We start from the raw sequence: 10473 nt of genomic DNA, 5'->3' as shown, positions 1-10473 counted from the left end.
AGTCTGCCTGCTCCCTCAGGTCCTTCACACTGCACAAGGTGAGTGGGAGCACAGGGCCTTCCCGACTTGCAGAGCCTTTCTAGTGCTCAAGGCCGAGGCCAGGGATCCTAGTAGGGTGCTCTATTCCCATGCTGTCTTGCCAAACATCTGACTGCAGGGCTGGAGAAAGAGCATAGGAAATGCAGAAGACCAGGTTGTGGATCCCTGCTTCTGCCACTGTGACTGACACCTTGCTGCTTTACTGTGCTGTGGTTTCCTCTTTCACAGAGGACAGGACGATCCTGCCCCCTCTCCTGCCCCCTCTCCTGCCCCCTCTCCTGCCTTGGAAGGAGGTTAAAAAACTTAGGGTATGGGTCTTCCCTGGGTTTTACATCCTCCCAGGCTGAAAGTGGAAGAGGTGGCAGCATTATCTTCCCATCCCTCCTGTTGTTCAGCTCACCACCGTTCCCTGCCACTTACTTCTCCAGCCAGAGGAGCACATGCAGTGCATTAGGAAATCAGCCAAAGGTGCTGTGGGAATGGAGGCATAGATGTTGTACGCCATCTCAGCCAGGAAAATTCCTCACTTGTTGTGTGGGAGCAGTTGCTATTGTTTAGCACAAATACTGGATGGTGCAATCGACCAGGATGCTCTGGAGTGAGCTCGTCTTCATCCTCCCTTCTTGTAAGGGAATACTGCCAGGAAAGCAGCATAAGGACACCCCCCCACCCCCTCGAGGCCTCTGGATTTTGCCTTGTTTCCTCAGCAGTCCTGAGCTGGATTGCTCTGTTTCGTTTAAATCTTTGCCTCACCTTCTGGCAGGGCCTCAACCCTGCTGCAAACCCATGGGGCTGTTTTGAGGACATCTTTCACAGGTGACAGGAGGCACTTCCAGGCTGCTCGAAGAAGCAATGACATGCTGCAGGGCAGTGTGGAATGGTGCGGCCAGGGCTGTAGCTGGGAGCAAAGGGAAAAGGCAGAAGCAAGTGATCTGCACATTTTTGTTTGTTTTGTTACTTTAAAATAAAACTCTTTGTTTTAAAAAGATGTCTTGTAAAACATCACTGGGTGGCCACGTGCTGGCTCCAGCCAGCCCTGCAGCCACGCCTGGGGCTGGGATAGGGGATTCAGGAGTGGGGCTGCAGTAGGTGTCATACTGACCTGCAGCTGTGGCTGTGCTCAGTGCAGGGCTGGCACCTTGGAGGGTTAACCTGAGACAGGGGGCAGGGATGGAGCCAGGAGTCAGCTTTGAAGGCTTTTAGCTTGAATCAAGAATAGTGTGACCATCAGGACTAGGGAAGTCATTGTCCCTCTTCATTTGTGAGGCCTCCCATTGTGTCTTGTGTCCAGTACTAGGCCCCTCAGTTCAAGAGGGTGCTGGAACACATCTAGAGAAGGGCAACAGAGCTGGTGAAGGAAGGGTTTGGAGCAAAAGCCCTATGATGAGCTAGCTGCTCAGGGAGCTGGGAGTATTTAGCCTGCAGAAAAGGAGGCTTAGGGGAGACCTTGTCACTCTCTACACCTCCCTGAAGGGTGGGTGTAGCCAGGTGGGGATCAGCCTTTTTTCCCAGGCAACTAGTTCCAGGACAAGAGGACATTACTTCAGGCTGTGCCAGGAGAGATTTCGGTTGGATGGTAGGAGGAATTTCTCTACAGAATGGCTGATGAGACACTGGAATAGACAGGCCAAGGAAGGTGGTGGAGTCACCTTCCCTGGAGGTGTTTAAGGAAAGATCGGTTTCAGTGCTATGGTCTGGTTGAGCCGGTGGTGTTCGGTCATAGGTTGGGCTCGATGACCTCAGGTCTCTTCCAACCGGATTGATTCCGTACTCCGGTGATCACGGCCCCCGCCGCCGCTCTCCCTCCGGGGCGGCGGGGGCGCTGTGGGGCGCGGAGCGCGCCCGCCGGGCGGGGTTCCGCCGCGGCGCCGGGAGCGGAGCTGAGGGGAGCCGGCCGAGAGCGGGCCGGGCCGGGCCGCAGGTGGGTAGCGAGGCCAGGGCGGGCGCGGGGGGCGGGCCGGCCCGCGGGCGGCAGCTGCCTTGCTCGGCGAAGGCAGACGAAGGCTGCCCCGCGCTGCCGGCCGGCTCGCTGCGAGCGTAGCCGCCGGGCAGGGAGGCGGCGCTGGGGCCGCGCTCGTCCCGCAGCCTCGGGCAGAGAAGCCCCGGAGCGGCGGGCGTAGGGCTCTCCCCTCCCGGGAGCCCCGCGCCGTGGCGCGGCCGGCGGGGAGCGGCAGCCCCCGTGCCTCTGCTCGTGGCCCCTGGGCAGAGGCAGCGGTCGGCCCTGGGGGGACAGTGGCGGGCACCCCCTGCGACCCGGCTGCGTAAAGGGACAGGGAGCAGACACGAGATGTCGAGATGTCAGTATCGACTTTTCAGCTCCGAGCTTGCATTTGACCTCAGCTCTTCCAGGCGCTGGAGGCGCGTTGAAGAGTATTAGGACTGTAGGCAGGGATCTTTTTCAGAGCCGGGACCCAAATTGTCCATCCCAGTTCGAGGGCTGGATGCCAGCCCGGCTCTGAAGCGGTGCCTTTGAGAGCTGCCCTTGTAGTGCGCAGGAGAGCAGCGGCCGGCTCTGTTGTCGCGGCTCCTGGGCTGCTTCGTAGACTAAGGCTCCTTTCATGCCTGAGCATGTTGCCTGCTCAGCCCCCCCGCTTTCTACCTGTAACACTGGGGTCCCTGTTCCTTCCCAGCCTCGGCAGAGAGGGCAGGGCCTGCTGCACTGAGTCAGCTCTCGGGGCCTGGGAATTGCTAGTGCAGGCATAGAGAGCCATTGTCCCTCCATAGCCTCCTCTTCACGGTCGCTGTGGGAGAGCGGAGCTGATTCTCCTCCCATGGTAGTGCTGCAGGAGCTGGCGGGGTAACAGCAGGCGCAGTCGTGCTGAACAGAAATTGCAGTCCCTCTCAAGTTGCAAATGTGGCAACAGACCCTGTCATTTATATCTGACTTCTGCAAAAGTGAGTGGCGTTTCTGCACCCCACTGTCAGCCACAGTTACTTAATACGGACAAACCCAGGAGCACATGGGCAGCTTCAGCCCCAGGTGCGAGCACCGAGCCCTGTTTTTGCATCCCACAGCACCTGTACAGCTTGTGATGATGCCCCTGCAGCGGGAGAGATTGAGTGAAGGTGTCAGACTGTCTTTTCCAGGAGAGGGGGGAGACAGGGGAGTAGGAAGAATTCGAAGCAATTCACCCCTAGCTATGCGAGTATTGTGCACCTCTCCCTCGTCTGGGAATTTCTACGTCTTTAAAGTCGCAGAAGGGAGTTTTCTGGGTGAAACACAACCTCAGCTTTGGTCAGCCCCAGGAACTCCAAGGGCCTAGCCACAGTAGCTGAGAATTAGAAAAGTCCCTGAGGTCTTTCCCAAGGGGACAAGAAGTTGGTGGGAGTGCTTGTTCATTAAATGACAGGGGACTTTTTTGCCTTTAAAGTCCTTAAGTTTGTAAATCTCTTGAGTTTTGTGTGGGGGCTACTAGAGGTCACAGTTATACAACATTAGGGCCAGGTACATTTCTAAATAGGGCTTAAATTCCTCAACTCACTTGTTTCAGGGGGAGGAGGAATTAACATCTTTCAGTAACAGGAGCTTTTCTGGTACATGTTTATGTAGCCAGCCCACAGCACTATCACCCAAGGCAAGTGGGAGGCTTTTTCAGCTGAGGGATGTAGCATGGACCAGGGGAACCTTCTACCCTGATGCAGGAAGCTGTAGCTTGCTTTGTGAGGGGAGGATACAGGTGGCCTTGGGTGTAGGAAGTTCTTGCCTGGTTGCTCATTCTGTTGAGTACTGTGAATATTGCAGGTTTGCCTCTGTGAGAGAGAGGACTGTGAATGGAAGAATTCCTTCAAGGACTTTTAAAGCTGGCTAGATCACTTCCTACAGCTACAGCTGAAGAATATCACCTACACCTCATTGCATAGTCCTGGTAAAATCCCAACCAGACAGCTAGTAGGAAAGTTCCTTTCCAGCCTCGCTTTCTCACTGTGTTTTGCCAAGCGGGTGAACCCTGGTAATTTCCTCTGAGCTGTGAGGAATGCCTTGGCACACTTCCAGGGCTGCATGGGAAGGTGGGGGAGGCTGGCAGCCCCAAACCCTGCCTCTCCTCCACTTATCTAGTGTAGCTGGAGGGGAAAGCTCTGAACTGTTTGTTTCCAGAGGAGGGTTGCTCATTGCCACAGGCTTGAAACATGAGCTTCTAAGTAGGAGTCAGTTCTGTTCAGTGACCTTTTCCTTTTCCACCCAAAAGCTGTGCTAAAGTTTAACTTATAAAGCTGAGGTGTGAGGTGCTCCTTGTATTTGGAGTAAGAGTGTAATCAAAACCAGATGGTTACATCAGTGTTCTCTCTAATCCTGGGAATCCAAAGTTCTAAGTCCACATGATCCAGAGCAACCACCTTTAACAGGAGCAAACATAGATGTCTGGCCTGTGCTTTTCAGCTCCAGAGGACTCTTCCTACTCTGTGTGCTGCCAGTATCACTGTTCTCACTGCAGTGGGGTCTAGGTGGCCATGTTGCAGGTGATGAGGATCAGGCTGGAGGATGGGTATTACAGGCATGTGGAGTGCCCATGTACCAGTAGCCCACCACCTGCCTCTTTCTCTCTCCACAGATTTTGCATTCCCCTCCTGCTGACTTCCCTCCCTACCATGGCTACAGGTGAAGAGATCGCCCCTGCCCTGCAGGACTCCTGGGGGGACTTCTGGTTCTTCCGTTTCTTTGTTAATGCTGCTGGCTATGCAAGTATTGTGGTACCAGGCTTCCTTCTCATCCAGTACTTCAAGAGAAGGAACTACTTGGAGACAGGTAGGAGTGGGAGCTTCCCTTCTTCAACCTGCATTGTCATATTTGAGCCACTCACAGATCTGTGTCCCAGTGCTTTCCAGCTGCTATCCTGAAACAAATTTCTCTGAGGCCCCCATGCTAGCAGATCTGGAGGCTAGTGAGGAGGGAGGTTTCACCTCTCAAGCTGGTGCAGTATGTGGTACCCAGGCTTTGGGTAACTGTGTCTCCATCTTCTCTTACCCTGTTCAGGCAGAGGCATTTGCTTCCCTGTCATCAAATCATGTGTGTTTGGCTCTGAGGTGAAGTCTGTACATCAGGACGATGGCTCCCTGCCACCCCGAGCAGAGCCCACAGAGTCCTCCACAGCCCGACAGGTCTTCAAGCTGCTCTCCTGTGCTGCTGGTCTACAGGTAGGGGTCCTGTGCATGTGTGGCTGTTCCATTCTGGAAGGAGGAAGTGGCCGGTGGGTTAGTGACTGTCAGATACTTGGAAGACCAAGCATGCAGTGCTGTCCCTGATCAAGGCAGGGATGGAGGCTGGGACAGTCCACCTCCAAGAGCTGTGGAGGTCTATCTTGCTTTTGTCATTTGGGTTGGAGGATCCTGTCTGTCTGATCAGCCTCTAGAGCTTCTGAAAATTCTGTGATTTAGCAGATTGTTAAGGCTGCTTTTGTTCTGGCTCTGATGTCAGATCAGCAGATAGTTTGAACCCTCTTTTATCCCAGGCTCTCCCATGGGTCACTGTCTGGGGCTGATGCATTCTGCCTTGGTGGATTGAATTTGAGTACTGGAGACAAAATACTTAATTCAGCTACAGATAAACAGGGATTTAAAATCCTAGATTCCCCAATGATGCTACAGCCTGAGCATCATTAGGAAGGGCAACTTTTTTTGATCTATGAGGATGAAAAATAGCAATGTGGGCGCTGAGATAGAAAAACCGAGGTGTCCTGCAGCCAGGAAACAACTCACTCTCTGGCTTACTCCCCCATCCTATTCAGACATTCTGTGGGCCACCAAATTATTCCATCTCTCTGTGTCTTACTTTCTTGAAGGATGTGTGATGAAAGGAAGTCAGTTATTTCTGTGAGGCGCTTGGTGTTGTTGCACCAAAAGCAGTGGAGATGACAACCAGAACAGTGATCATCCCTCGTGGACAATTTTGTCTGCTGGTTTTGAAACTAGAATTGATTTGGATCTAAAAACCAGGCCTAGGGAGCTGGAAGTGAAAACCAGTGCAGAGGCCACTGGGAAAACTGCCAGGACCTGCCACAGGGAGCTAGCACCAAAACCACAGCTGTGTATCAGTAATGTTCCCTGATTCAGTCAGTCTGGTTCCACAGGTTTAAATTAGCTCAAAGCATTAACTGCTTGCTCTCACCAGGATGTTTGCATTGTGGGCTTTTCTCCCCTGTCCACTGAGCAGGTGTGCTTTGGAATAGGATGTTCCTGGTTGTAACCACACGTTATCAGCGCGTTCCCTCAGATGGGTGGAGTGGAGGGTGGTCCCATCTCCCAGTGTCTCAGGGAAACATTTCCATGTAGAGGATGAGCAACACTGGGGAGAGCAAGGTTCTCCTGGGGTCTGTTCTTCCTGTTGTTACTGGCAGCTGCTGTTATAGGTCCTAACTTCTCCCTGTGCTCCTGCTGCTTTGCAGGCTTCCTACCTCACATGGGGTGTCCTCCAGGAGCGTGTGATGACAAGAACATACGGTGCCACTGAAGCAGACCCTGGAGAGAAGTTCAAGGACTCCCAGTTCCTCGTGTTCATGAACCGCATCCTGGCCTTCACCGTGGCTGGTCTGTACTGTGCCCTGACCAAGCAGCCACGCCACGGGGCTCCTATGTACAAATACTCCTTTGCCTCCCTCTCCAACATCCTCAGCAGCTGGTGTCAGTATGAGGCACTCAAATACATCAGTTTCCCCACCCAAGTGCTGGCCAAGGCCTCCAAAGTGATCCCAGTGATGATGATGGGCAAACTGGTGTCGCGCAAGAGTTATGAGTACTGGGAGTACCTGACTGCTGCCCTCATCTCCGTGGGGGTCAGCATGTTCCTGCTCTCCAGTGCTCCTAACAGGACGGTGTCCACTGTCACCACCTTCTCTGGCGTAGTGCTCCTGGCTGGCTACATAATCTTTGACAGCTTCACCTCCAACTGGCAGGATGCTCTCTTCACCTACAAGATGTCTCCTGTGCAGATGATGTTTGGTGTCAACGTCTTCTCCTGCCTTTTCACAGTGGGCTCGCTCGTGGAGCAGGGTGCCTTGCTAGAGTCGCTGCGCTTCATGGCCCGTCACTCGGAGTTCACCGCCCACGCCGTGCTGCTCTCCGTGTGCTCTGCCTGTGGCCAGCTCTTCATCTTCTACACCATCAACCAGTTTGGGGCAGCTGTCTTCACCATCATCATGACACTCCGACAGGCCTTTGCCATTCTCCTCTCCTGCCTCATCTATGGGCACACTGTCACTGTTGTGGGTGGGCTGGGCATTGCCGTTGTCTTCATGGCCCTCTTTCTCCGTGTCTATGCCCGCAGCCGCATGAAGAAGCGCAGTAAGAAGCTCCCACTGGGCGAGAGCCCTGTTCAAAAGGTCTAAGGAAGCTGAGGCCATGGCATTTAAGCCATGCCCGCTGTCCTGCCTCCACTTGAGGGTATTTGCTGGATATCTCAGAACCAACTGAGAAGAGTGGGGTATGGATAGACAGGACCAGTGACTCAGTTTTCCACCTGCTTTTCCTAGGAAAGAGGCTGGAACAAGCCCAGGAAGCGCTCTGGGCTGACGCAGCTCCAAACCTTTCCATTTGCCTTAATGGGTCAAAGACTTACAGCCAAGGCACAGGCCTGGGGACACACCAGCATGGGGCTGCTGGTATTCCTGCCCCAGCTCTGTCTTGTGGCTTCTCTCCAAAGTCACTGAAGAAAAAGGGAACACTTCCTTGGCACTGTCTTGCCTCTGGCTAATGCTCCTCCATTTCTGTTAGTACTACAGAGCTTGGCAAGAGGAAAGGGCAAGCAAAACACTAGGTTTCTTTTTGAAACACCTCTGAGTGAGAACAAGTCCTAAGCTGAGCCCATTGAAGGGTAGGGACTGCTCTTCCTCCATTCCAGGAGGGGCTCTGGGTCAGGCAGAGGTGATAACAGGCACAGCCAGGAGAAGGATACCCAGCCTGTCCTACCCCAGGCCTGGGATCTGCTCTGGGAGGGCACTGCAGTGAAAGCCAGTACCTCCCACTTTGGTTTTACAGATTCTTTACTCCTGCTCCAGGACACTTTCTTTGCCCCCCTCAGGCCAGGCTGATTTTTATGCAGTACTTGAGCTGGGCAGTTCCCAAGGCTTGCTGAGTCCTTCAAGGTTGCATTTTGGTTACATCTGCTGCTGTTACAGGCCAAAGGCTGTGCTGCCCAGAAGCCCCAGCACCACCTCGGGGTCCCTCAGTGCCATGGGTTCTGGGCTTTGCAGTTGCCATTCAGACAAGCACAAACAACTCCTCTTTTTCCTGCCACCTGGAGGTACTGGCCCTGGTTTTCCCAGGGGCTGGCCAGAGTCTGTGCCTGGAGGGTTGGGACATGGGGCAGAGCCCGCTTGCGGTGCCTTGTTCCTGCTCCACAGATAGCAGGGGATGGAGCAGTGAAAGCTGTTCTTCCCCAGAAGCCTGGCTTTTATTGGTCAATCCTTTTCTCGTCAACACAACCTGACTGACAAACCAGCAGGTTTTGGTACTTTTGCAAGGCATTTTTTTCTCTTTTTATTTTATTAAATTAAAAATATGCTGCATATAGTGCAATGGGTATAAATGTGGGTTTGGTTTTTTGTTTGTTTTTGTGTTTTTGTTTTTGTTTTGTTTGTTTGTGTTTGTTTTTGTTTTGTTTTGCTTTGTTGGTTGGGTGTTTTTCTCCATGTACCTGGTAGGAGGGAAGAGATTTCCAGCTCTTCCTGTGTCCCTAGTCTCTCTGGGACAGCAAAGTTGTTTTTCCAAATACAGGTGCCTCTCTCTGTCTTTGCCAAGACTGGTATCTACCAGGGTTGCACTTAAAGCTGCAAGGCCTGACAGGAGATCCTTGCACACACAACTGGGGAGCACAGCCAGGTTTGGAATGCTGCTTATGCTGGTGGGCAGGTGAAGGAGCCATTAGCCTGAGCCTAGTTTGGCTCCTAAGTTCTCTGCATGGTGTAGCTTAAGGAATTCCCAGTGGGTGTAGCTACCAAGAGGTGATACAGAGGCCTGCTGAGCACCTGCCAGCCAGGGCCACCGGTGCTATAGCACTTTGTGGGGCATACTGCAGCAGCCAGAGCCATCCTGGTATGTGTGGGAGGCCTGGTGAAAATCCAGGCAAGAGTGAGTCTGGGGTCAGAGACGGGACTGGGACCTAACACAGCTAGGGAAAGGGGACACTCAGGTGAGGGTCACAAGAGAAACAGAGGAGGAGACTAGGGACAGTGGTGACTTAGCTGAGCCTGGAGGAATACCAGAGCTGGTGCTGAGCACAGCCCAAGCTTCAGAGCATTTGGCTTCCCAGCAGTTTTACCAGGTTTCCTTTTCTATCTCTGAGATTTTGCAGGTGCCTGTGCAACCTCACAGCTTTTCATCCTGCCCTACAAATTCGCCCAAATGTCTGCACTCAACATCTGCTAACAGACTGAAAATGGAATGTGATTTCCTTTGATTAAAAACAAAACAACAAAAACCCACATTGCCAGGTTAGGAATGTAATACAGTGGGATAACTTTTCTAATTTAAATGTAGATTTAAACAAAACATTAGTGGAAAAAGAAAACCCAGGACATTAACTTAAAAGGTTAATTTTTATTGATTCACTATTTGGCAACACTTGCCTATTGAGAGGGAAATCCTACTTTTAAAACAATTTGCTAGCTCAGCTGCACCACTGCCCTAGCAGGCTGCACCCACACAGCAGCCACACTGGCAGCACAGTCTTGGGGTGCAGCAAGGGATTCCAGCAGGCTCTAGCTCCCTGTTAAAGATGGATACTGGCTAGAGCCCATTCTATTTTGTGCCTGTGGCAGCTGGCATGTGGGCAGCAAGAGAACTTAATGCTGGTGTCACTTTTCTCTGACAAACCTGAAGGGCCATTGTGGCCAAGGGTGACAAACCTCAGAGTGAGCTCAGTGCAAGGGGCAGTTCAGTCAGAGGTGATGTCCCAGGCTTCACATCTAGGACACAGATGGAAAGAAGCCAGATACTGCTCAACATCCAATGGCTCCAGAAAGGGCAGGCTGGAGGTGGGAGGAAAGGAGTTGAGTCTTTGGCCCAAAAGCTGAAGAGAAGCAGGTTGACTGCAGTCCTGAACTGTCGCTCCACACTGCAATGGAACAAAGCAGATGGCTCCTGCCACTGTCATGCCCCAGAGGTGCTCAGATCTAACCAGCCAGCAGCAGCTCAGGCCCTGGCACAGCTCACCCAGCTGACCCACACAGATTGGAAATTTGCTACCAGGCTGGGGAGCATGCAGCTTTCCAGGTGGAGAATGACTGCTCATTGGAGATGACCCCACCTGCACAGCAAGTCATGTGTTCCTTCCACCCACTTCATCTTGCCAGGGCATGGAAGAGATAAAGATCTCCTAAAGCAGGGCTCAGAAAAGCAGTCAAGGCACAGGGGACACCTACATAGCAGAGTCCAGTGCCCTCAGGCACAGGCTGAGACATTTTCTCAGAAGAGCAGGCATGAAACACAAGGGACCCCACCATG

General features: G+C 52.9%; 1 protein-coding gene across 1 annotated transcript; it reads left to right on the top strand.

The window, feature by feature from the left end:
* Positions 1–1140: 1140 nt before the first annotated feature.
* On the top strand, positions 1141–8557 carry SLC35B2 (solute carrier family 35 member B2). The gene is made up of 4 exons (XM_072927296.1): positions 1141–1960; positions 4590–4783; positions 5012–5172; positions 6420–8557. The coding sequence occupies exons 2-4, from the start codon at positions 4627–4629 to the stop codon at positions 7356–7358; spliced, it is 1257 nt and encodes a 418-aa protein (XP_072783397.1). The 5' UTR covers positions 1141–1960; positions 4590–4626; the 3' UTR covers positions 7359–8557.
* Positions 8558–10473: the final 1916 nt, after the last annotated feature.

The sequence above is a fragment of the Taeniopygia guttata genome, chromosome 3, assembly GCF_048771995.1.
Source record: "Taeniopygia guttata chromosome 3, bTaeGut7.mat, whole genome shotgun sequence".
Classification (NCBI taxonomy): domain Eukaryota; kingdom Metazoa; phylum Chordata; class Aves; order Passeriformes; family Estrildidae; genus Taeniopygia; species Taeniopygia guttata.
Note: the sequence above shows the minus strand (reverse complement) of the source record. Positions and strands in the feature narration are given on the sequence as shown.

Coding starts and splice junctions, on each gene's coding strand:
- SLC35B2 (XM_072927296.1), top strand. CDS start 4,627: ATGGCTACAGGTGAAGAGATCGCCCCTGCCCTGCAGGACTCCTGGGGG. Junction 4,784..5,011: donor AAGGAACTACTTGGAGACAG/GTAGGAGTGGGA, acceptor TACCCTGTTCAG/GCAGAGGCATTTGCTTCCCT. Junction 5,173..6,419: donor CCTGTGCTGCTGGTCTACAG/GTAGGGGTCCTG, acceptor GCTGCTTTGCAG/GCTTCCTACCTCACATGGGG.